This window comes from Nanorana parkeri, unplaced genomic scaffold (assembly GCF_000935625.1).
Source record: "Nanorana parkeri isolate BGI_ZX_2015 unplaced genomic scaffold, ASM93562v1 scaffold486, whole genome shotgun sequence".
Classification (NCBI taxonomy): Eukaryota; Metazoa; Chordata; class Amphibia; order Anura; family Dicroglossidae; genus Nanorana; species Nanorana parkeri.
This window is the reverse complement of record NW_017306754.1, coordinates 478,584-505,305: the sequence shown is the minus strand read 5'-3', so window position 1 is coordinate 505,305 and position 26,722 is coordinate 478,584. Positions and strand designations below refer to the sequence as shown.

The following is a 26,722-nucleotide window of genomic DNA, read 5'->3' as shown; positions in this document are numbered from 1 at the left end:
CAACAATTGTGCCGGGATATGCTTAGCTGTGTGACTGACAGCTGGCTCTGCATATCTAGAGGCAGAGCCAGCTGTACCCGCCCCCTCCACCGTCCGTTTCGCCAGTCAGCGCTGGATCGGAGCGGAGAGGGGGGAATCCAGCCCCTCCCCTGTCACGGCAGAGAGCCGTGACAGGATCGAGAGGTGAGCGAACGCCGGTATGTGTTCGCTCACCTCCCGATCTACTGAGCCGACCTGTGACAGTCTCATTGTCACAGGTCGGCTAGAACTATGAGGTGAGTGATAAGGACCCACCTCATAGTTCTCCTTTAAGCAAAAACTGTACCCCAATCTTATGCAAATATTGTATAATAGTCACCAGTAAGTGAGACGGGATATTTAATGATCCAGGATCTGGTTCTCTCAAATGAGTGTGTGACTTGATTGAAATGTATAAAACATAGCAATGTAGTTTAACGGAAAAGTATTGGACGAGTAAGATGTACTCTTCCCAATACTTAGAGCTGGCATGTGACACGGCAGCTGCCACACATCGGCTGCAGAGATCGAGAGCAGAGTGATCACAAACAAGCTCATTGGAGGGAAAGACAGGGGAGGGGGCGGGCACGGCTGGCTCTAGAGAGGAAGAGCCAGCTGTCATTCAGGCAGTGGGGTGAATCCTGACAATATTGTCGGAATCCTTCCTAGCTGCAGTGCAGCTCTGCACTGTCAGTATGTAGCGGGCAGTAAACCACTATATGCTGAGATGTGATCACAGGGGTAAATTAGTAAATGCCCTCCTGAGACCCAAAAGAGAACTATGGCCAAAAAAAGATTTGACTTTAGTTCTCTTAAATATTTTGTGATGAAAAGAGAATGAAGAGAATGCCTGTACATTGCTGGGAAAAACACAGCACAAAAAAGGTTTACCTAAAGCCGGTAAAAGGTTATCAAACTACTGTAGGTTCAAGTAAAACATTAATGATTTATTCTTTGTACAATTAGCCACACAAAGACAGGTATCCAAAAAAGTCTGGCTTTATTGTAATAGTTTCCAGATAAAAATCCAAAATCAAACATAGTACAGCAAACACATTTACAAGGTATCTCTCCCACACCAGCCCCAGTTACGCATTTCAACAACCGGGCTCAATCAAGTGATGAAGCCCAGGTGGTGAAATGCGTTAGATAAATTGGTGTGGGAGAGATATCATGGTAATGTGTTTACTGTACTACGTTTGATTTTCGATTTTTATCTAGAAATTGTTGCAATAAAGCTGGACTTTTATGGATACCAGTCTTTGTGCGGCTGTTGAACAAACAATTGTTAAAGGGGTGAAAGCACACTGCAGCCTTCACCCGGCATACACATTAACCGACAGTCAGAGCTGGAATTGGAGCGGTGAGTTATTGGTGCATGAATTACTCATTTCTGAATTATATTCAATCCAATTCTGCATAATAGTAATAGCATTATTATTATTATTATTAATATTATTATTTTGTCATGCCATAAACATTTTTATTGTAATTTTCAGGCCTAAAATGTGGAATATAACATGGGTGCAAAAAATGAAAAAAAGGCCTCAGTCATGAAGGGGTTAATATGATTTTGCTTTACTCTCACCAGTATCATGTTGTTGAAGAGTCACATACTGTACATAATGGCCAGCAAAGCAATGGCAACTTGCCAAGAGGGAATCCCAATAGACAGAATATTCATGACAGCACATGCCAGGGGACGACATTACATTGCATGATATAGTAGCCTACAAGCAACTCTCTAGTCTGGAAGCCAAGATCAAGTGGCGGCAGCAGTGTTAACATCTCTACTACTACAAACATTCAGAGCTGGTAGAGAAATATAGTTATTTGGCAAAACTAAGGAAATGGCTTAAGGGGAATATATTCTCAATGTAACCCTTTAGTAGAAAGTACCTCAGCACACTTAATGCCCTAACTAAAATAAATCAATTGCTTGGTGTTTTAACAGGGATACATTTAGTATTAGAAATGTTGCATATACAAAATGCAATGAACAGATTCACACCATAGTTTGCAAATAATGAAAATAAACAACACACAAACTACTTGACGATCCACAAACCTGGGCGCACACAATCAAAACATAGCATAATGAACATCAATAATATATGGATCCTACCATAGATATAGAATCCATCAGTTTGCAATCTGAGATTTGTATGACGACTACATACTTATGTCAATCATAAATCTCCAGCTTAAGTAGACATAATTTATGGGTGAAAACTGATATCAGATAAAGCAGTACCCAAGAGGAGATGGCAAACAGAAACTAGAAAGCAGGGTACAGCTAGTTATCCACATAATGAATGATAAAGGTACTGCATGGTGACTTATGCATATACACTATACAATCCCGGTAGTGCATAATAATATTGGAGCAGAGCACACTTCAATTGGATATCAGAAAGAAATGTAATCAATCAAATGTATGATTTGAAGGGATCCTAGAATGCTGTGAGTGTGACTACTCCAGTGCATTACCAAAAAAATTATTTCAAATAACAGTCAAGCAAATTGCTATGTTGTTCATTATAGGTAGTAACAGTCTCAATATGCCATGTATGTAAAGCAAATGCATTAAACAAGTGGAACCCTATGCAAGGGTACTATATCTACCATACACAGAGTATCAATATAAAGCTCATGCATTTAAGTAGAAATTACATTTATCCATACACAAAGGAAGATGAATCAATCGATCAAATGTATGAGTGTGAATTGTATTATAGTACAAGCATTGCTCACCATGTATCCAGTCCAGGCCTGCTGCCGTATAGTCTGACCACCTCCTGGTAATTTTTACAGTGGGCATGTATACTTTGCACCGGGCAGGAGAGGAGGGTTACCTGCTGTCAGATATATATGCGTTGTCTTAACTTATGTAATTGCTATGGTCACATTTATGTTGCACAGCTAATCTATGCAACCATGACAATTTACTGCATAGTTCAAGTTATGCATTCACAAATTTTGAATCTGAATGTTATTATTATTATACAGGATTTATATAGCGCCAATAGTTTGCACAGCGCTTTACAATATAAGGAAGACATTACAGTCACAATACAATTTAAGACAAGATGGTAAGGAGGGCCCTGCCCGTGAGGGCTTACAATCTAAAAATGGTAGGAATGTTTGTTAGTTTCATTGTTCCCCTGATATATAAGTACTGATTGTTATGATTTACTGTAATAATTACATAGTTACATAGTTAGTCAGGTTGAAAAAACACACATGTCCATTGAGTTCAACCTATAGAGATATGAAAAACAAAAAAAGAAGAAAGACCTAAAACAGAACGCTATGCCCACAATTACATAGATTGATCCAGAGGAAGGCAAAAAACCCCCTATAAAGCATGGTTCAATTTGCTTCAACAGGGGAAACAAATTCCTTCCTGATCCCATAAGGCAATCGGATATTCCCTGGATCAACAATCTCTGATGCTTACTATACCTATAAGAACTCAATATCCAGTAATATTCTGTGCATTTAGGAACATACAGATTTTTTTTTAAACAATTAACTGAGCTAGCTAGAACTAGTTCCTGGGGAGTCTGTTCCACATTGTCACAGCTCTAACTGTGAAGAATCCTTTCCGTATGCAAAGGTTAAACCTCTTTACCTCCAGACGCAAAGAGTGCCCCCTTGTCCTTTGCAGTGACCTTAAAGTGAATAATTTGGCACCAAGCTCACTATATGGACCATTTATGTATTTATACATTGTGATCATGTCCCCCCTTAATCCCCTCTTCTCCAGAGAGAACAAATTCAGGTCAGCTAATCTTTCCTCATAGCTGAGCTCCTCCATGCCTCTTATGAGTTTAGTCACCCTTTGCTGCACTTTCTCCAGTTCCACAACAATTACTTTAGTGGTGTCAAGGGAGTTTTTTGTCTCCCCTATATGAAGTACAAAGTTGACAATACTTTATGCCTATTTGGATCTGACACTCACACTTAATACATTTGACTTTTCTTTTCATTTGATTAAATAATTTTTCTAATTTTATTTAATTGATTGCTTGTAGTGAACACTAGAGATGTCGCGATACCGATACTAGGATCGGTATTGGGACTGATACAGGGCATTTTGACAAGTACTCGTACTTGTCAAACTGCCCCGATACATAGCGCCGATGCTTGCGCTATGTTTTTTTCTTTACCTTCCGTGCTGTGCGGTCCTCTGGGTAGTCACCAGCCACCTACATTAGAACCCCACCTTGAGCATCGCCCACCGGAGCAGCAGTGACGCGACGCTCCTCTCCAGCTCAGCGCCGACTACGTCCTCACGCGTGAGGAAAATCGCTCAGCACCTTGTGAGGCACCTCGATTGAACAGGCACCAGTAAGTGAGATGGGGTCTGTGTGAACAAGAAGAATCTATTGCTGCAGTGTATTTGGAATATGTACTGCACATGTACTACATATAGAATACACGGCAGCAATAGAGTTACAATTATCCCCTGCTAACATGAATAGATTAAATGATCCATAGTACATAATATGTAGTTGTACTATGGATCATTTAACCTATTCATATTAGCAGGGGATAATTGTAAATCTATTGCTGCAGTGTATTCTATATGTAGTACATGTACAGTACATATTCCCAATACCCTACTACTACATATACAGTACACACTTCCAGTACACTATAGCAAAAGATTTACAGCCAGTCCTGTCCCAGCTTCCCTCACTCACAGTTTCACTCTGATCTCTGTTGCCTCACGCGGTGCCTCTCGTAGTCGGCGCTGGGCAGCATCGCTGTACACACTTCCAGTACACTGCAGCAATAGAATTACAATTCTGCCCTGCTAACATGAATAGGTTAAATGATCCCAGAGGCAGATGCATGATCACATTTGTAGTTTCACTATAGCTGTGTGAAAGCAAATACAAATGTTTTATTGTTCTAAAACAGTCTTAAATTAAAGTTCTTAGTAATCATAAAGAAATTGGCCTAACATCATTAGTCTGTATTGTTTTTTTTAAATGTCACCTGTCCCTTTAAGAATTGTCCAGCATTGTTCACAAAGACGGCGACTCATCGGAATTTTTTAAAATATTGTGTCTAGCCCATACAGCAGCCCTTCAGTTCAGGGCTCCATTGGCCAAAGTGAGCCAAAGGTTCAGCTGAAGTTAGATCCTTCGTCTCCTTAGTGTCAGGGTTCCACCCTAACTTTACTGGTGACTTTACCAGGGCAGATGCACTTTGCAGAATAACCAAGCCAAATGTTGCTCAGCGTTATTCGGCTATTCACTTACTGCCGTTCCGCCCCTGTGAGAAAAGGGCGAACGGCAGCGTGTGAACTGCTGGAGGTTCGGCTCAGTCAATCCAGATGTTCACCCAAGCCGATTTATTCACTTCGGCTCAGGCAAACATGCAGACCAAAGCCAGCTGAAGACAGCCGATGTACAGCTTATTTTAGCTGATGTACGGCTAATATCAGCCGTAAGGGGCCGAAGTGAATAGCCAAATGACGTTTAGCTAAGTTCACTTGGGCTCGGTTATTCACTCGGCTGCCTTCGGCAGCTGAGTGAATAACCCTCTAAATGTTTTTGGCCATTAAGGTCAAAGTAGCAGTTTCTCTTGATAGCCCACCACTCTGCTGCCAATACATATCTTCCAGAAATCTTCTCTTGACCATTTTCCTGTTTTTAGAGCTTAGACGTATAAAATCCTTCTTTCTGCCACACATGGCAGTGTTCTGCAACTGGCTGCTCAGGCACTAAGCACTACATTTTGGAAGGAATGGGGGAGGGTGTAAGGCTTACCTATTCCCAAAAGTACCAGTTATTTCGCAGTGCTTTTGCTGGTAAATAGGGTAGTGAAAAGCACAAAAAAAGTTTGTTTAGAAGCATTTGCATCATGATGGAGCTTACAATCCCTGTCAGGGGTTTACATATTAATGTATTCCACAAAACAAATAAAAAAGGTATTTCCTTTTTTAAGTCCACTGCAATAATAAAAAAAAAAAATATATATATGTATATTTTTATATATATAATAGCAGCATATCTTGTTAAATAGTATTTTATATTTCAATAAATTAAATTATCAGCATGACGCAAGTAGTTTGCTTCATACAGCCTATGCCCAAATACTCTTGATGTTCTGAGGGTTATTCAGGCTTACTATAAGTAAGTAACCTCGGTAATGCCAGCTCCTGGAAATAAGGGATATCTCAACCAAGCAATAGTTTTATGTAGGAGTCAGCAGAGGAGCGGACCTGAGAGAACTTTCTCTCTCAGGTCAGCGCCTCTGCTGATTGACATCAGGCAATGGGCGGATCAATAGCCAGTCTGTTATTTGCTACTGCAATTTAAAAAAGCCAATAGCAGAATGGCTATTGCTCCTGCAAAGGAGCGGACCTGAGAGAAAAAGTTCTCTCTCAGGTCCACTCCTCTGCTGATTGACATCATGCAGTGGGCTGAGCAATAGCCAGCCTGTTATTGGCTATTGCAATTTAAAAAACCCCAAGAGCCCGATGGCTATTGATCCTGCAGAGGAGCAGACCTGAGAGAGAAAGTTCTGTCTCATGGCCACTCTTCTGTGATTGAAATCAGGCAGTGGGTGGGTGCAATAGCCAGCCTGCTATTGGCTATTGTTTATGTCTTGCCCACTGCCCGATGTAAACATTTTCTTTGGCGGTTAATGGCAAGTTTTTTTTTGTCGGGTCTGCAGGACGAGATCACTGGACGAGATGGTCAAGATGTTTTTTTTGGTTTTAATAAAGGAATTGTCAAAACCCTGTGTTGTTTTTTTTTCAAAAAAAGGACTTTTTCACAGTGTTGTTGATTTACATTTGTAATGTTTATATGGTGAATGAGTAGGGGTAACAACTACCCCTTACTCATTCACAAGGGGGGCAGCATCCAGGGAACCCAGATTCCTATAAGCCCGCTGCGAGCAGACCCTCATAACCACTGGGCGAAGGTTGTGGGGGAAGAGACCCTCGTCCTCATTGACATGGGGACAAGGTGCTTTGCCGGGGGCCGAGGGTATGGTGCAGGAGGGTGGGCGTATGCTTGTCTACCCTCTTTTCCTGCTCTGCCAGGCTGCTGCTTAGAACAAGGGGGAAGGGGGCTCAAGCTTTTTATTTTTTGGGGGGATTGGGGCCACCCCTAAAATTTCTACCAGACCTAAAAGGGTCTAGTATGGATTGCCGGAGGGAACCACACACTGTTTTTTTGTTTTTATTGTTTGTGTCGACTGATAAACTTTAAAAAAGTTTTCTATGAGAGATCTCTTCTACTTTGTTGACATTCAAGATGCTCCCGAATGTGAACAAAGAGGCAGAGGACTGTCACAGAATAACACACAGCTCTCTGCTCCTTTGTTCCATTCCAGATGACATTTGGGAAACATTTTGGACCCACCCAAACTTCATTATAAAAAACATTTGGAGTCGTTTGGATTCATTATTTCTGTCATTTGGAAATTCGGATTCATCCAAATGTCCGAATATGTAGAAATACGTACGAATGTAAATTTAGAACACAACAAATCGCACATGTCTAATTTTTATACAATGTTGTACTAAGCTTATAGTGCCAACATTTTATTACAATTACTGTATATTTTACTGAAAATTATTTTTCTGTGAAAACTTCTTTATTGTTTCCATTTTACATGCTCACAATATATTTCCAGCCACAATTGTGGTAAATACATGGCTTTAAATGTAAACTGTTTCTTAAAATTATACCTGGCAATACTAGAAAATTTACAATAAAACACTCTTAAATTCATCTTTCATTGCCAGTGAATATCATTTAAGAAACAAACTCGTAACACCTTTGGGTAACCAGAGGGTGTGAAATTACAGTAAAGCCCAAAATAGGACAAAGCTGTTACTTCTAACTATAAGGTATTATTTAATACAAATACAAAAGACAATAACTAATAAATTGAGAAAAACATATTTTGAAAAGGTTTTAAGAGGTAATACAAACAAGTTGTTTATATTGAAAATGGAAAACAAATGATATAGTGGCAATGGAAACGTACTGTATAATTAGAGTAATTAGTTGCAAAAATCACACTCTGTAATTGTCATGCTGTTTAGTAAAAAAAAACTACACCTGATCACTGATAGATGTGCTGTTTGGTATGTATAATAAATTAGTGTTTATACTATTGTCCCAATTCATGAAAGGGTCAGGTCACCCAAAACTGATATTTCTAATACCCTTTTCTTGCCTCTGTGAATTTGCACCTTAGGTTGTCTCCCTCATCAGGGTAATTTGGCACTCTTGTTGCATTCTCTATAATATAAGATAATTTTACAATTCTAAAGGGAAAGAGAATAGACAAAGCCGGCAACAAAATTGACAGAAGGCAGTGGGAGGCAGCCATCCTGCTATTGGCTACTGTAATTTAAAATAGTCAACAGCAGAATGTTCTCTCTCAGGTCCACTCCTCTGTGACTGACATCAGGCAGTGGGCAGAGCATTAGCCAGCCTGCTATTGGGTATTTCAATTTTAAATAGGGAAAAGCACCCTCCAATTGCCAAGGGCATGTGGTCTGGTACAGTGGAGGGGGTGGGGGCACTCGCTCATCCCCCCCTTTCCTGCCCTAACAGACTTCTGCTCGGATTAAGGGTCTGGTAGGGGATTTTAGGGGGGACCTGTTTTAAAAAAAAAGTATTATTATTTCTGTGTATATCTATCTATCTATCTATCTATCTATCTATCTATCTATCTATCTATCTATCTATCTATCTATTTATCTATCTATCTATATATATATATATAGATATGCACATTTTGTGACAGCTGTCAGATTCTTTATATTTGGGATGGAAGTGTCCTCAAAGAAGCAGAAGCTTCTTTCATTATTTACATTTTGTAACGATATTTTGTTACTTTGTTTTCATTTGAGATACAAGTGCAGAGAAGCCAGAGAGCGGTAAATGACAGCTCTCCCGCTTGTTGTATTTAGTTTCTGAATGAAATTCGTATGTATCCAAGTTTCGTTATCAAACTTTCAGATTCGTTATTTCTGTTATTCAGAAATTCGGATGCATCCGAATGTCCGCATTTACAGGATTCAGACGAATTTCAATTTGGAACAAAACGAATTGCACATGTCTAAGAGAAGATAAACCTCATACTTTTTTCTCTATTTTTTGCTTTATTCTTGCCACAACTTTATAATCAAGGGCAAATTCATCAAAGGGAAACACAGTAACTTTGTTTACATTCTATACTTTTGTTTTATCTGAGTTTTTTTCTTATTAGCACATAGGGCCTTCAGATATCTTTACAATGAACTGGAAAGCCGGTCCTACAACAGTAAACTCCATTATAGTTAATTTGTGGTAAGAGGATGCATGTTGCTTCTTCCTTGATATGGTGGTAAAGATGGAGAATATTTTCTAACTATGTAATACAGTTTCAAAATACCAATTTTGTTGTTATTAGTTCAATGTCAATTGTGAAATTTCACAATAGCCGTTTGGCTATTGTGAAATAAAGCATTACAATTATGAATAAGGTTGAGCGCGAGGGTTAACATGGCTGACAGGCTTTTGGCTTGAGATTTAGGTTTTTGTGATTAGCCTGAGTGTAAAGATGAATTCCATGCAAACAGATAAATATACAGTATAACTGATATACATATATGTGAGCTGTTTTACCTGGATTTCTAATTGTGCCTATTCAGTCCTGTGGTTTACACAGCTCTGCCAACCAGCTGCGCAGGAGAAATGTTTTCCCTCTGCAGCAGTTAGGTAGCACTTACAGGTCTTCACCCTCTCCCAGTCTGTGACTGGATAGTGAATGGAGAAGCAGCACACTGATGAGCTCATCTCTCTGTCACCCTGCACGGGGTTGATATAAAACAATTAAGGTAAAGTTAGCGGTTGGTGTTAAGGACAAACTGAGTGTTTAGGGATTATCTGAAAATTTGGAGATTGAAGATTAAGGGTTCAAGCTATAGGTATTGCTTTGCTGAAACAGCATATGCTCTATAGGCAACAGTGCAATACATAGAGATCTAATACACAACAGGAGTAAAACCATCCAATGTACAGAAATAATGGAGTTAAGAGTTTTTCCAGTGTAGTGAATGAGATAAAGCTCTGCTGACTTCCATCATCCAATTATGTACAAGGAAAAACTGGTTTGTTTGTTTTTTTGCTCGTGATTGGGTATTCTTTGCAAAGTAAATGTTTACCCCATTCACTAACCTAAGAGAAAATTCCCTTGCAAAGTGCAAATTCTCTTGCAAAGTGAACAGTCTACATTCGTTTAGTAAATCATCCCCATTGTTTAAATTTTGCATCTTAAGAACTGAATGGTGTCTGACCAACTACTACAACAATTCTTACTTTGTTGCCATTGAGTCTACTTCTCTGGTTTAATTTTCACTGATGTGGACAGATGGATAAGGGAAGCTATTGCTTAATAACTCTGTCAGTATTTTATGAAGCTCATTTACATTTGTGAGAACACAATTATTTATAAAGTGCATCATTTTAATCCCAATTTTGTTTTAAATAGTACATAGTTCTATCAATTGTAAGCCAGTGCTTATTGATTAAAAATACTATTCCTGCAGATGGTAGTACAGTTTTTCTTATCACTCCCAGGTGTTTACTTTACTTTTGGTTCTTTGAAGAGCATTGGTTTGCCCAGATCCAAATGTATTCAGATATCAGTAGAAGCCTGTTTCAGGTCATGTTAGCAGGGGAGAATTGTAACTCTATTACTGCAGTGTACTGGAAGTGTGTACCAGGTTAAATAAACCATAGTACACACTAGCCATGTGCACTTCCAAAAAATGTGTTTAGTTTCGTTTAGATTTAAATTCGGATTTGTGTTATTTCGTTTTTCGGGATTCAGGTGTGAAAGTCAATTCGGATTCGGAATTCGGATTCGGACGAAATTCGCTAGCAGTAGTTCGTTCGAACGTTCGTTTAGTTTTTGGTTCTTATTCGTTTCGTTCATTCGTTCGTTCGTTTGCAGCAAAGTGACATTTGAGGGGGAAAAATGTTTTTCTCCTTCTCTAATGTCACTTTGCTCCAACGAACGAAACGAATAAGAAACGAAAACGGAACGAACTACCGCTACCGAATTTCGGAGACGGAAATTCGGATTCGTTTGCATTCGTTATATCTGTAATTCGGAATTCGGATACATCCGAATGTCCGAATTTCCGAAAATTCATCCGAATTTCGATTCGGAACGAAACGAATCGCACATGTCTAGTACACACTTTCAGTACACTTCCAGAGGCAGATGCATGCTCTGATTTATAGTTTCACTGTAGCTGTGTGAAAGCAAATGCAAATGTTTTATTGTTCTAAAACAGTCTTAAATTAAAGTTCTTCATAATCATAAAGAAATTGGCCTAAAACCATTAGTCTGTATTGTTTTTAAAAAAAATGTCACCTGTCCCCTTTAAGAAAAAGTATCGGTAATTGGTATCGGCAAGTACATGAGGGGAAGTACTTGTACTTGGTCCTGAAAAAGTGGTATCGGGACATCACTACTTATTAGTCTCTTATATCTGCAAACCCTATAATATAGGATATGTGTAAATGCCTGTTTAGTTTTTTTAGATACCCAGTAGACCAGTTTTGTATCATTATATAAATATACAGTATATACATTTGGAAAATAATACTCAACCTAATATCCTGGAATAGAAGCGTCTCACATATCGACAGCTGTTCTGCTCATATGTGACTATGTTGCAAAACAGATTGGCAGATTTCTCCCTTGAAGCCAATAAGGAATTGTTCCTCTGCCTTTTTACCATCCACAGAGGTGGCAAAATTCGAACTACTCCATGCTAGATGTTCACTGTTACAATCCTCCTCAACAGAGACAGAGTGACTTACTTTGTTTATGAGTAAATAGCTGGGTGGTTAAGCAAAATTATACAGCAATATTTTCTAATGCTGTCTGCGTGCTTTAGGCAGAATTGATTTATTATATCTTGCAAAGAGCTACACTGTGCTGGCATGCACAATTAATTCTCATAGCCTTTAGCAAAGAAAGTGTCACAAAACACACTTGTTACCTACTGTGTTTTCCATAAAAAAAATATTTAAATTAGCTACCATACCACCAAGTGTATGCGCTTGCAGACAAAATTGAAAAGTAATGTTATATTTTTTAATATAACTATAAGAAAACATAAAACAGTTGTTAATTAAGCAATTGGTCATTTTGCGGCAAGATTTCAATCTCAGCAACAGTTGTTTAAGCAGCATCAAAAGTTTTGTGAGCATTCTATATGTATTATGGCACAAAATTAAAGTACATCATACAAATGTTGCACGTGGCTATCATTAGGAAATGGGTCAAAGCTATTGCATTTAAAAAATATTTACAGCAAAACTGGAAATACCATGATTTTTTGGGATCCATTGCTGTAGTAACATTGATGGTCACCCTGCCTTGCAGCTCCTCAGCTTTTTCAACATAAACAGCTAAAATTACTGATAATTAGGGAGATACAGGGTCAGGCTCTGGCTTCTTTATCATTTTTGGAGATCCTGATAGGAAGGAAGCCCTCATCATGGAGCACAAGCACTTTACGCTAGCCAAGTAATGGTGTAGCGGATCATACAGCAGAAGCATAAAATATCCAGTTCAGGCTGGCTGACACAAATGCTCATTATGTAACTATATAATTCATGCCATTGGGAAAGAACAGGGAAGTCCTTAGAGTATTTACAAGTTGACAGGTCATTAAACTAGCTATCAGCCAAGTTTGGATTTTAAGCATACTTCAGAAGCGCTCCCAAGGTGAGTTCTGGTTGGAATTCAACATGGAACTCTCTATTGATTTAGTAGCACATTCAAATAAAACAGATTGCATTCTATGACCAAAATATTTGTAAGTGTTTATCTACCATGATTTTATATGATTTACATAAGTTTAGCATTAATAAAATGTCTTATTTTTATCTTACTGGGGAGAACTGATTGATTTAGTAGCATATTTAAATGAAATAGATTACATTCTATGACCAAAATATTTTCAAGTGTTCATCTACCATGAATATATTAGAGTTACATAAGTTTAGCATTAATGAATCAGAAAAAATACATGGGAATTATATTAGAATGCAATATATGTATTTTTTACTATACTTCATTTATAGAAATACTTAATCACATGCAAGTGATGAAATGTTCCTTGGCGTTCTCACTGTATTGGAAGTGCTAACTCAAGGGGCTTAGACCACTAGAGTGAAGGGGGAGCGAGGTCTAGCAGCCAGCCAAGTCTGAGATTTGGGTTAGTATATCTTTGTTATTTTAGCTCCCTAGATAAAATGAGCACTTAACCCTTGGGCCCCACTGCAAGGGTTAAGATTTCATATGCCCGGAGTTCTTCTTTAAAATGAATGCATGGTAGAATTTTATATTACAAAGTATGTAATCCAAAAATACACCAGGAACATAACATCTACTAGATGTCAGCAGATTACACCAGGGATGAATAAATTATGAATGCTTAAACAGATTCATCCACTATGCAGGTATTGTGGCTTGTCTGAAAGCCTGCAGGACTTTATAAAAATTGAGTGCCCTTCTATGACTCCTGGATCCTCTTTCCACAGTACTAATATTTTAATAGAGTAAGGTGGTAGCAGGTAGTTATTTATAAACTCTGAGTGGGTATACAAAGGCACAATGCACTTGAATACTGTCAGTGTGTGTTTTTCCTTTACAGTGGCACTCAGACTGTGAGATGGAGGATTAGCATAATCAGCAATTATTTTCACTGCTTTGCCCAGTGCTATGAGTTTAGCACTGTAAACAGTGCGTTGCTGCTCTTTATTAACCACTTAGCATGCCGGGCTTGTGTAATTGATCACGCTGCATTATTACTTGAAATATACAAGTTTTATAATATTTTTAACTATACATGTAAAATAGATCTACTTAATATAAATAATAATACGTGTTAAATGCTTATATACAGTATGTAGAATGTTTGGATCACAAGACTGATTGAGCAGAATTATAAATCTTCTAGCAGCATAGACAGTTTGCAAATGTATATTTCAATGTATATGTGTTCAATGTATAATGTATATAGCTGTTTTTCGCAGAGTTTAGCTTACAATTACAATTTCAGGCTAATGTTGTTGAGCCCAATCAATCACGTTTCTTTTGCCTTACTAGGGAGATGTGATTACATTTCTTTATCTGATTTCCCAACTTTAGCAGCCATGCGTGAGCCTCACTACCGTTGCAGTAGAAAACAAAGTAGATGGAAAGAAATGTGAAATTCCCTCTTTGATCCAGTAATTCAAGCAGCAGAACGCAGAGTTCAGAATTCTAGCAGGCACCTTGCAGGTGAAGTTCCCAAGAGGTATAAATAAAGTTCAGTATGCGAACCAACACACTAGTGCCATACAGAAAAAAAGAAATATCATGGATCTAGTCATTTACTGATGTTAGGCACGGTGCAGGTTCCTCTCCAAGCTAAGCTTGCACTGGTCTGCACACACTCTCAGCAAAAGGCTTTTATAGTTGGTATTGTGTCTGCTGCCATTCAAGAACTGCATTAACACTGCAGATGTCTCAACTTCAGGGCCAGATCCAAAGAGTCTCAGCTATGCATCATGAGCCTTCTATTGTGACATCAAAGTGAACAGGATCTGCACAGAGCTCTTATAATTATTGCACTTTATAAAATTCACTTGATAATGAATTAATATGAATAGTGTCTATAGCAAAACCTCTCTAAATATCTTAGTGATGTTTCAAGTCTGGCATGACCCTTGCTCAAGCCATGGTTATGTAAGTTATTACACTTAAAATGGCACAAGCAGAACACAAGACTTATATAGGTAATCATAAGAATCAACCCTACTTGTCAACTATTCGCAATGTAGAATAGTGCTCTGTAATTCTACAAGACCAATGCAATTTCAAAGTCATTAGCAATACACTTACAGCAAGGACAGTAGTCAATATTGTGGTTTTTTTTCTAAAAGGTGGGAAAGATGCACATTTTAATCATCATTTAATTGTGATTTTTACTCCCCTGAACAGAGTTTCTTACATTGCCACCCTAACCCCAATATCATTCAAGCAGTACATCTTTACAGCTAATTGCTGTAAAACTCTACCTAAATACCCTAATTGTGAGCCACATGCTCAAACCTCACTGGTAACCCTAATGATCCTTTGTTTCTTTTACCGATGTTACCCTCCCCTAGATTCATCATTACTCTCAGGTTTGTGTTTCAGTAGTTAAACTGCTAAAAATAGTACGCAACGGATAAAAATGGGAGGTAAATAAACACATAGATTCATAAATAAAAGAATACCATTAAAAGTCATAGCAACCAATGATTTATGCAAGAAAATTAAATACTGACCTACTCAGACCTAGTATATTACCATTAGCAAACACATAACACCACATACCTGATTGTTTTTTAAAGTCCAACTCCTGCAAAAAGTACTTAATTTGCTAGACTAGACTACAGAAGAGTTAGAGTCTCAGGTTTATTGCTGTCTGTGTCAGCGCTGGGGAAATCTTCCCTCACTTCAAGTGAATGGACATTGCTCCAATAGGGACACAAAAAAACAAAATACATTTTAGTAGACAGAGGAAATGTCAGAGCTTGACAATAATAAGGCCTGATAATGCTCTTATTACTGTCTGTGCTTTCCTGCCCTGGTGATAACAACTGTGTTATTGTTGTGCCCTTGTGTCAGAGGGGCAGAAGTGGGGGAAAATGTTGCCACTTGGGTCACAGACAGAAATAAAGACCTGACAAAAATGTAACTCTTCCCCACTCTATCTAAAATTAAAAACACAAAGTAACTGGAGATAGGTTTTAACTCTTATGTCTCTAACATACCATTATATTGGCAATACTCATCATTGTCATTCCTAAGAGTCAGGAATGAAAGCACTAACCTGTTTAATTATTGGTATATGTTTGCCAAAACCAGTTGCCACATAAGTCAGTCTGTAATTTATTGTAAAAAAACATCACATTTCAAGTTCAGTCAAATATGACTTCTTGGTATAGAGGCGTTCATGCATTGTTGGTGTACAGAACTCGCCCCAGAAATGTTACTTCCTGCTTGTGTGATTGACTCAGTGTTATTCTTAGCACATTTATTCTTATTAAAACACTGGCACTAAGTGGCTATAGGGAGTTTTACAAATCCTTGCAAGAGATATAACTGACCTCGAGTAGACTGCTTTTTCTAAGCAAACATCGGGTCACACATTAGTTAATTTATGCCTCAATTTATAACTTAACCACAGAAAACCTAAGCCTGTGAGTCGATCCTGACCCTCATGGACTGAGTTGAAAAACCCTGATATATACATTATATTATTAAAAGGCAATATATGGGGTATTTTAGGGACATGCTGGGACCCATGCAGCTACCGACTACCAGGAGTCACAGCCTATATTAGTAACCTAAATCATCACTGGACATCTGACTGCTGTAACAACAGCTTCTACTTGCCAATGCTATGTTTTGGAAACCGTGGATTGAAGCCTCTGTTTTATGGTTCCAAATTTGGCCTGAGCCCACTGCAGTCTTGGTTATGCACACTAAAACATGATTAAAAGGCTTCACAGCACATAAGAATGTAATAATAGGCTGCTTCCTACACCAGAATTTGGCCCAGAATTTGCTGCATAGTAAATGGCTAAAGGCCATTACACTTGCTGAATTCACTTGACTCTCACAGGTATCGGCACTAGGGGTAGCACCACTCTCCCTCAGAAAAACCTCTGCAATCCATAGGTTGGTTACCATTTTACCCCAGGGCTTCATCAATACAATCCCCAGTACCAGGCTCAGTACTCACAACACAGCATACAGGACATGGGATGGACACCGGATATGCCAGCCCTTGCTGTAGTAGCAGACTCCTAACTGGTGTTGAGCACCTTCTAATTTTCTCACTTCATCCCAGCACACTCCAGACATAAAATGTCCAGTCAGGATTAGCTTGTTTTAACAGTTTTACTTCAACATACCTTGTCAGCAAACAGGAGGAGGCATTTCCAACATGGTAACTCAAAGCAAATTGCAGTAAAACAGACATCTTCTGGAAACTCTAGTGTTCAGGTACTCACTGTGACCCCGGTGCTCAGATAGCCCCTCAAAGAGTGACACTTCTAGCCTGGTTGTCCTGAAAAGGCTCTCCGACACTAAGGGTAAGTCCCTGTCAGCATTGGTACTCACAGGCTGGAATAGTCCCAAGAAAATGAGGGAGCCCACCCCCACTCTATCAGGGAACAGCACTGCTCCCCAGTACGTGCGGTCATGTGTCTCTCTCTAACGTCTGCTGCTGCCGCCTTCTGTTCTCTTCCCATCTGACACAGTAGTTGATATTTATATATTACATCTGTACCAAAATGGCCTCCCAAATGGCAGGCATTTGACACCTATAGTAGTAGGCACTGGCTTCTGCCAGATGGCCATCCATAGCCCCCTTCAGAGGACAAGTCAGACCTTGGCAAGGTTTCCTCTAGTGCCCAGAGCAAAGCATTGGTCATGTGACATCACTTGAACTTCAGGAAAGGTGGGCTGTGGCAAAATGTCCCCACCTCCCCGTAACACCCTGTTACAAGCTGTCATTGGTTTTATAAAACTGAAGTAATGGTGCCCTAAGTAGAAAACTAGCTCAGGACAGTTGCAATGATTCTTTAATAGAACTAGCAGTTAACTGATTGACTGCGCCTGCTTCCGAGAGATACTCTTTGAGATAGCTACTCTTCAAGCTTTTGAATATAAAGTACTTTGGCTGAAATAAACCTGTCACAAACCTGGCCAATGCACACTAAGCATTTGACAAAAAATACATAACTAGCTGTACACTATGCCCTGGATATTCAAGATATGTTTGTGCATGCTGTAGATTTGAGGGGTTCATAAATTAATAGTTCAATAAATTAAGTGGTTTATGGAAGAATAAATCTTAGTAAATAAAGTTTATTGCTTTGCTTTGTTCATGTTGAATGGTGAATCATTTTAACTGATGCCCTATTAACATATACATAGATAATATGTTGTCTATATTATTTACATTGACACAATTAGTTTCTATCAAGGGATGCATTTATATGCAAACATTGTAACAAGAGCACTTACAACAAATACATCTAGATAGGCATCCACTGAAAAAGAAAACAGGCACAGGATGTTGACACATGAAGACAGTAAAAAATATTGGCGTATCCCACGAGAAGGATTGTACTGGAGGAGCTTGTATTAACGGACAGCATATTAAGAGGAGAATACTGTGCCGAGGTTAATTAAGGACAACTTGCTCTAGGTACCTACAATGGATGAAGCATGCAAAGCAGAATGGAACGTACCTTTGCTTTATTGATTGTGCAGTGCAGAGCATTGTTTTCATGATCGTACAGCAAGCTAAAATCCAGTGTGCCTAGAGTGGCTAGAAAGAAAAGAAAAGGACACTGTTATTTCACTTTAAAACTACTGCTACAAAATGTGAAGTATAAGTATAAAAGCTTCCATAAACTAGCATCATATATTTCCCACTGATTTAACATTAGATTTCTGGGAGAGTGTAAAACACATGGTGCTGCTAAATCTGTATTCTCCTGCCAACTGTCTGCACTCCTATCAACTGTCAATGTGAAACAACTTGACGATATCTAGAAGGGCATATCCAACCTCTTATAAATTGCCCAGGGTGCAACCACAGATCATTCGGTCATAGCAAAATGTTTATGGGGCCCCCTGGAGACCTCTAATGTCATTGACCTCCAATGACCTCCCTACTGTCATTCTTTTTGTAAAATAGGGAGAAGTAGCAAGAGAACTGTCAACATCGTCAGTACATTACTAGGGACCAGAGCTGTGGACAGACGTTGTCAGGGAAGAGAATTTAACATTTAACATTCATTTTTCAGCTAACTGCTCTGTCTACAATAGCTCACCCAGATCTCAATGTAACTTCTAAGCTCTACCACTACTTTCCACCCCCTTTCACCGCCACAGCAAGCAAGTGCTGAAAGAGGTAGTCTGGTAATAAGTAGAAAAAACACACAGGAGAATCAAGAGACATATTCGCAATAATAATGACTTTCACAATGATTTATATTATGACATAATTGTCAGTTCTCCTGCACACAATTACTTTATATCCCTATACAAACATCTTGAAACTGTAGCTTTTTTCCTTTTGCAGAAGTACAAAAAGCTGTCCTGCCCATGTTAAAAATTGTGTGCTTCCGTAAAACTGCGACAGAATTCAGTACCCCAAAAAGTCCACGCTTTATAAGCCCCTACAGGTGATCAGTTTAGAGATACGTGTAAATATTGGCCCTAGAATTATTGCTCTCACTCTGGCGTGTGCGGCGATACCCAACATGTGCAGCACAATCGTCGTTTTTGTACGTAGGCGCACCTGACATGTGTTTACGTGACGACGCGTGTGCTCGCGGTGGCGTGGGACTTTATAAAATGTTTTTATTATTTTTACATTTAGTTTATTTAATATTATTTTTAAAACTGTTTTTTTTTTAAACTTTACCTTAATTGCTATCACATAGGGGGGCTTACAAGTCCCGCATGTGATAGCATATTGGCAGTGACAGGTCCTCTTTAAGGTGATGCTGGGGGTCCAAAAGATCCCTAGTATCACTTTTACACTCTAAATAAGCTATTAATGTGCAGATCACAATTCAATAGCTATGGGACTAAAAGTGATGCAATACGCGTTGCTCCTGGTCCCATAGAATGGGGAGGAGAGTGGTGAACGGATGTTCACCGCTCTCCTCCCTAGCTTCCCTCTGACACCTGAGATGCTAAAAGCGGGAGTCTGTTTGACCCCTTCAAGATTCATGACATCATGGGGGGTTAAGCCTCCTTGTAAGTGGTATTTAATAATGTTTTAATATTGTCAGTTTTATTTTTTAAGATGTTCTTTACACCTCATCTTCTTTTTTTAAAATAAAACATTTTTAAAACATCACTTTTTTTAAAGAGACACAGCCACGATTAGGTTTCTGTAAGAATTTGAATATTCAGTCACATTAATTTATTGGTGTGTAGTCTTACTTATGAAAGATTTATGTTTTCATTTAACTAGTTCTACTTACCTTTTTATAAGAGGTGCTGTCCTGTCAACTACCTAACCTTACATGCTAATTTCCAGCTCCCAGAAGTGTAGAAAAAAATGTGAAATTAAAGAGTACTGCAGTTATTTACATTCCTCTTGAGCAGAAACCTCTTATATTTGACACTGCAATGCACTCCCAGGAGCTGGAAATTAATGTGTTAGGTCACAAATTTTATTAGGTAGTAAATTCAGGTGACTTCTCACCATGGCTTTAGTTAGTTAGCTAATTTGTTTTGCAGTTATAGTCCACCACGGGAGCAAGCTTGGAGCAGTGGCTACTTTACAACACACACAGGGACCACGGGGAACAAAGATAGCTACCCTCCAGAAGGAAGGACAGGAAGGAAGGACAGTGTCAGCCTGAATAAGAGTTCTCCTGAGTTTACCACACCACACCACACCACCCAACTACCACCAACAAATTCTCATCTGAACCTAAATCCCTTCTGTTCTGCAATAATATAAGACTGGATATTCAGAATTATGCATAGGAGGCAAAGAGTCAGAGGGGCTATATTTAGCGTAGCTGTGTTTATATATATAAAATATATATAAAATATATAACATTCTGTACTAAAACCACTGATTAACATTCTGTAATCAATCAGTGATGATTCTAAATTTTGCACTGAAAAGTGTTTAGCCCTGTCTGTAAACATCAGCTGTGATGTCTTTGCTATGATTACCAGTGTTCATAGTGGGAGTCTATGGAGAGGTGCGCTCAGTGCTGTAGAACAGGTGTGAAGATGGGTTTGTTAATAGCCGATTCTCGATTACAGCCCCTTGAGCTTCTAGTGTGTCATCAACAGCTAAGAGAGTGATTTGCCGAGGACATCTGTCATAGAACTGATGTGCAATTGATTATTTACAATATTAATGAATGTCTTCCAGAGTACATCCTGGACAATACTGGTGCTAGCAATACGAACACTGGACCCCAATAATATACATGATGAATCAAATGTAGAATAGTGAAGTTCATTTTCTGAAAGCCGGCATACTATATTATTAATTAATATGTATAAATTATTATTTTGTTCTACACATTAAAATTCTGTGAATTTCAATCAACCATATTGTAATAAGTACTAAACTGAATAATTCTTATGATTCACTTACCACTACTACATTCCATAGTAAGGAGGTTGATTTCTATATTTATTTGGGTCACCAACCTGCTATTTGGACAAGGGATGATGTTGCTATCCTGTCAAATGAGCATGCTAGAAGTGAGAAGTGATAGTGGAACAAGTGCAGGTAAATCACAAAATAGGTTTGGCTTTGCAGGGTGGTAGAAGGGTTTAAATTACAAGCCTGACTTTCGGGCAGAAGCCTAAAACAGATACTTGCTAGCAGCAAATCCGGCCACTTGTTCCACTTCACATTAAAGTAAAACAGGAGCAGGGTTATGTCACTAAACATTTAAGTAAATTAAGACGTCTGTGTGCTATGACAAGAACTTCCAACTGTCAGAAGGACATGCTATTGCCCAAAGGAACCCTTACTTGGACCATTCTTCTCACTTATTCTTAAATGATCCTCTAGCCCTGTGCACTCCTGGCTGTGCACTGCATTCTTAAAAACTAGAGCCATCCACAAAAATGTTTTGTAAATTTTACTGAATACTGAAGTGGTATAGGCTAAAATCATACTAACGTTTCTGAGCTAATCATTATGCAGTAACCTCAAAAGCTTACCTGCAGTTTTCATGTTTGACATCACCATATGCAAGCTGCATTGGCTGAACATCTGGGTGATTAACTTATCTAGTACGTGCATCACATAATTGATTAAACACATATATTCAAATATTCTGAGGATGTATTACTGGGAATGTAGCATATGTCACAAAATGTGCCAGGGATAATCCTGGAGGGCTCTGAGATAAATGCTTTTAAAATGCAGACATGCATGTAATATTTATGAACGTCTATGCACAATCCCCAGTAGCTGTTACAAGTTCCACAACAGTCTATGCAACCCTTGACATAGGAATCTACACCTTAGATCAGGGATGGCCAAACTGCGGCCCTCCAGCTGTGGTGGAACTACGAATCCCACGAGGCTTTGCAAGATTCTCACAGCCACAGACATGACTCCCTGGAGAGAGATGCATCATGGGATTTGTAGTTTCACCACAGCTGGAGGGCCGGAGTTTGGCTACCCCTGCCTTAGATACACAACACTAAGGTGTGTATTTTTAAACAATTCACAGATCCATTTGTCCTGCAGAACTCTTTAAATGCTTGATCTTTGTGAATGGAAGCAAAAACAAATGTTCTTAACATATTTTTTTCCAGTCTAATGTAATACTAGGAACAATACCAACAAGAAGAGCTGAGGAGCATAGGAAATAAGTATTTTCTATGCTCTTCAGCTCCATCTAGTAGCCATAATGCAGTATTTTGCTAATATTACATTTGATTTAAGTGGATAATATGCTGAGAATGTTTGTTTTTGCCCCCATTCCCACAGAACAAACATTCAGAGTTTTGCAAGATGAATGCCTCTGTAAATTGATTATAAATATACGCCTAAGCAAATCAAGCACTAAATTATCAATAAAAACACACTCAAAACACATTATAGGCAGGAGTTGGTAGCAGTACATGATGCTACCTGTAATATTATTGCTGCTATTTTGTTGTGGTTGGGACACTGGTATCCAATGAGTGACACCGAAAGGAGTAATTCTGATTTGGGAGTCAGCTCTAAACACCTGCACTCTAGATCATGTTATTCACATAAAATTTTTTCCTGCTCACCTAATAACAACTTGACCTTATTAAAGAGAAAGCAAACATTATTTTTGCATCCTAATTTTTCAGTCACCTCACAGGTGCGCTGTTTTTATTATTCATGCCCCACCATGTTAGCTACTGCTACAACCAGCATTCTACAACCTCCATTTTGCATGTTGTTTTGAATGGGAAACAAAAATTATTTTTAAATTCTTAATGTGTTTCATTTTTATTAACAGACAATTATCTGAAAGCAAAATGTAATTAACTGTCTAAGTTTAGTATATGAAACAATTAAAACACACTAGAGGCACTTACATATTAATAAAATATTATTAGCACTAAATGGTTTTACATATATTAGATCAGTGTGTTGTAAAGATTATAAAATAGGATCAATAGCCATTACAATGGAATTATATCATCATATAGAAATCGGTATATAGAAGTTTTGTTTCGTTCCGAATTGAAAGTCAGATGAATGTCCGACTTCAAATTTATCCTAATTTTGGATACGTTTGAATTTGTGAATGGCAAGAATAAGGAATTTGAAATATCTGATTTTTTTTTATAACTAAAAGTAAAAACAAAAAAAATAAGCATGGGGTTCCTCCCAAAATTGGGTCTGGTAGGAATTTAAGGGGGGACCCCATGCCAAAAACAAAAACAAAACATGCGTTCACCCTGAACATCCCTTACCAGACCCTTAATCTGAGCAGCAGCCTGGCAGAGCACCATATCAGCACCCAGATGCCCCCCCCGGGGAATGAGTAAGGGGTAATTGTTACCCCTACTCACTAACCAAATAAACAGTAAGATTGTAAATTACCATCCAGCACCATCCATCTCACACTCCCAGCGCTCAGCAAACCCTTGTGAATCTCCCATCATCAATCTTCTAAATAAAAATTATTCTGAGAGGCTGCCATCCAAGAGGCTATTGGGATATATCCTCATGGTACATGTAGCCACAAATAAATAGTGGAGACAGCGCCTTCTCCTCATGTTAATGTTTATTAACAATGAAAGAAAGAATGGTAAACTACTCATATGAATAAGGTATAATCAGGCGGTGTATGAACAAATCAGGGACAGCCAATGTTGAATAGCAGACACGTTTCGGGGGAAATCCCCCCTTCTTCAATTAAAGAATCTGCACCACAGAGCCAGTATTAATATAAGAACATAAACTAACTTTCCAATGTAGAGTTGCCCAGCTGAATTGAAGAGGCCCGCCTCCTCACAGTAATTAGTATAAACAGCCAATAAGGACTAGGTACAGATTACAGGCTATAGTCAATGTGCCACTGTTAGAATAGGAAGAGATCCACCATAATGATGCCAATATTTCCAATGTACAGGAGGGCGGAAAGAACCCACCATGACAGAGCCTCAAACAAGGAAGAACCTTGACAGTACTCAAATTAATCATGACCTTTGGTCCTTAATTACAACATATTATATCATATGGAATGTGTACTGGGCTGCCAATTCAACCTGAATACCTATGGTACTGCAGGGGTTAACAATGCATGTCAAGAGTGTAGAGCCATCCCTGGACTGTAGGGGTTAACACCCAATGCCTAGTACCCCGCTTATATATATTTTTATTTGTACTCTTATTTATAATTATATTCATCACTAGCTTTGTGCTCATTTCTACACTGACAGCTGCCCACACTGTAAGTCATGGAGGATCTCAGCAGGCTTGCCCTCCCTCCTCATGTCATGTGGAATGGGCAGTACACACCATCACCCTTGTCCACCTGTCCTGTCCCCTGTCATGACATCACCCCTTCCTAACATGCCTAACATTGGCCTTTTCTGCCTGCTCGATTTAGGCGCTAGCATGGTGGGTTTTCTTCTCCCTCCTGTACATTGGGAATATCGCCGTAATTATAGCAGATCTCTTCCTATTCTAATGGTAGTACATTGACTATAGCCTGTAATCTGTACCTAGTCCGGATTGGCTGTTTATATTAATTATTGTGAGCAGGAGGGCCTTTTCAATTCAGCACAGATGGTTCTACATTGGTAAGTTAATTTATGTTCTTATATAAATACTGGTTCTGGGGTGCAGATTCTTTAGTTCTGAAGAAGTGCCCCAGAAACGCGTCAGCTATTCAGCCTCGGCTGTCCCTGGTTTGTTCATACACTGCTTCATTATACCGTCTTCATGTGAGTAGTTTATTATTCTTTGTTTTTTATTGTTAATAAGTGTTAATACATGAGTAAATAAACACACCACACAGTTTTTTACAATTCAAAAATATAAATCATTGTCAATCAGGGCATCCAGTGATGTAGATTATCTTCAGTCATGATGCCCACAACTTGCGGACCCAACAAAAGAAAAAGACCACCACGTCCACACCCAATGAACAACAGCCACAAGTGACAGCTCTGCTGCCGAATGCACACAAAGGGGCGGAGCAAGTCCCGTGACATCATCTTTCTTTTCATTCAATTAAGGAACCGGGAGCTGTCACAGAATATAATCACAGGTCGGGAGACAAGTCCTGTGATGCCACTGGACTTGATCCATTCCTTTGTTTAGATTCCAGAGTAGAGCTGTCACTTACGGCTGGTGTTAGTCAGGTGCGTATGTGGCGTAGCACGGTGGTGATTTTTTTGTTTTTCCAATTATTTAATTGACAAGGATCTGCATCGCTTGACGACGTGATTGACAATGGATTTACACCGTGGGACATTTATTTTAGTAGTAAACCTGTGTGCTGAGTTTATTAACCACTTGGAGTGCAAGGTTCTAAACCCCCTTCCTGCCCAGGCCATTTTTCAGTATTCAGCACTGCAGAATTTTGACTGACATTTATTCAATCATGCAACACAGTAAACCTATAGCTTTCTTTTGGTGGCATTTAATCACCACTGGGGGGTTTATTTTTTACTATATAAAGAAAAAAGTACCAAAAATTTTGAACAAAAAAATGTTTTCCTACATTATGTTATGAAACATTTATTATTACATAATTTTTTTCCAAAATATAAAAGATGGGGTAACATCGGGTAAATAGACACCAAACATGCCAAGCCTTAAATTGCATGCAAAATCGCAAAACAGCTACCATACCCAAAATTGGCCATAGTCGACACTTTAATAGCTTTTACTGCTCATCAATTTAGTGTTAACACTGGTTGAAAGCCCTAGAATTACTGCTCGCACTTCAACGTTCACAGTGATATGCAACATGTGCCGCGCAATGGGCGCAATCGTCATTTTCACACGGCAAGGGATTTTGTGAGGACCCCACACTTTTTTTGGCATGGGATTCCCCTAGAAATCCAACCAGACCTAAAAGATCTGGTATGAATTGGGGGGAACCCACGCTGTTTTTAAAAATAATTTCACATTTATTCTTATTATTTCACATAATAAACTCCTTCCAAATAGATTTGAATTGATCCAAAACGAAAACAAAAAACGTGTATTAAACCGGAAAAAAAAAGAAAAACTGAGAACTTCTGTTCTCCGCTTTGCTCCGTGTTGACAGTGAGATGGGAACGCTGTACACACAGCCTTCCTATCTCAGCTGTCAGAACTCCTGCATCAATGCAGTGCTAGAACTTCCGTATTGGAGGTAACAGGTTCAATAAAGAGAACCTGTCACCTCCAAATGCTATCACACAGGGGCCTGGTAGATCCCGTGTGATAGCAATAGAGTTAAATGAAAAAAGTAAAAAATTAAATAAATGAAAATTAAAAATTGCTAAAAAGTTACAAAAATGTATAAGAAATAAAAAAATAATCAAATAAATAATAATTAAAAAAGTAAATAAAAAAGTGATAAAAAGTAAACAATAATAAAATGAAAATTATAAAAAATAAAAA

The 26,722-nt window shown here is 38.6% G+C and overlaps 1 protein-coding gene across 1 annotated transcript in view; it reads right to left on the bottom strand.

Annotated features, from left to right (window-relative positions):
- The window catches only part of DOC2B (double C2 domain beta), a 417,881-nt gene that overhangs the window by 271,927 nt on the left and 119,232 nt on the right, over positions 1-26,722 (bottom strand). The window contains exon 2 of the mRNA XM_018560903.1: positions 18,360-18,439. Coding sequence (XP_018416405.1) covers positions 18,360-18,439 — 80 coding nt within the window. The remainder of the gene's footprint in view (positions 1-18,359; positions 18,440-26,722) is intronic.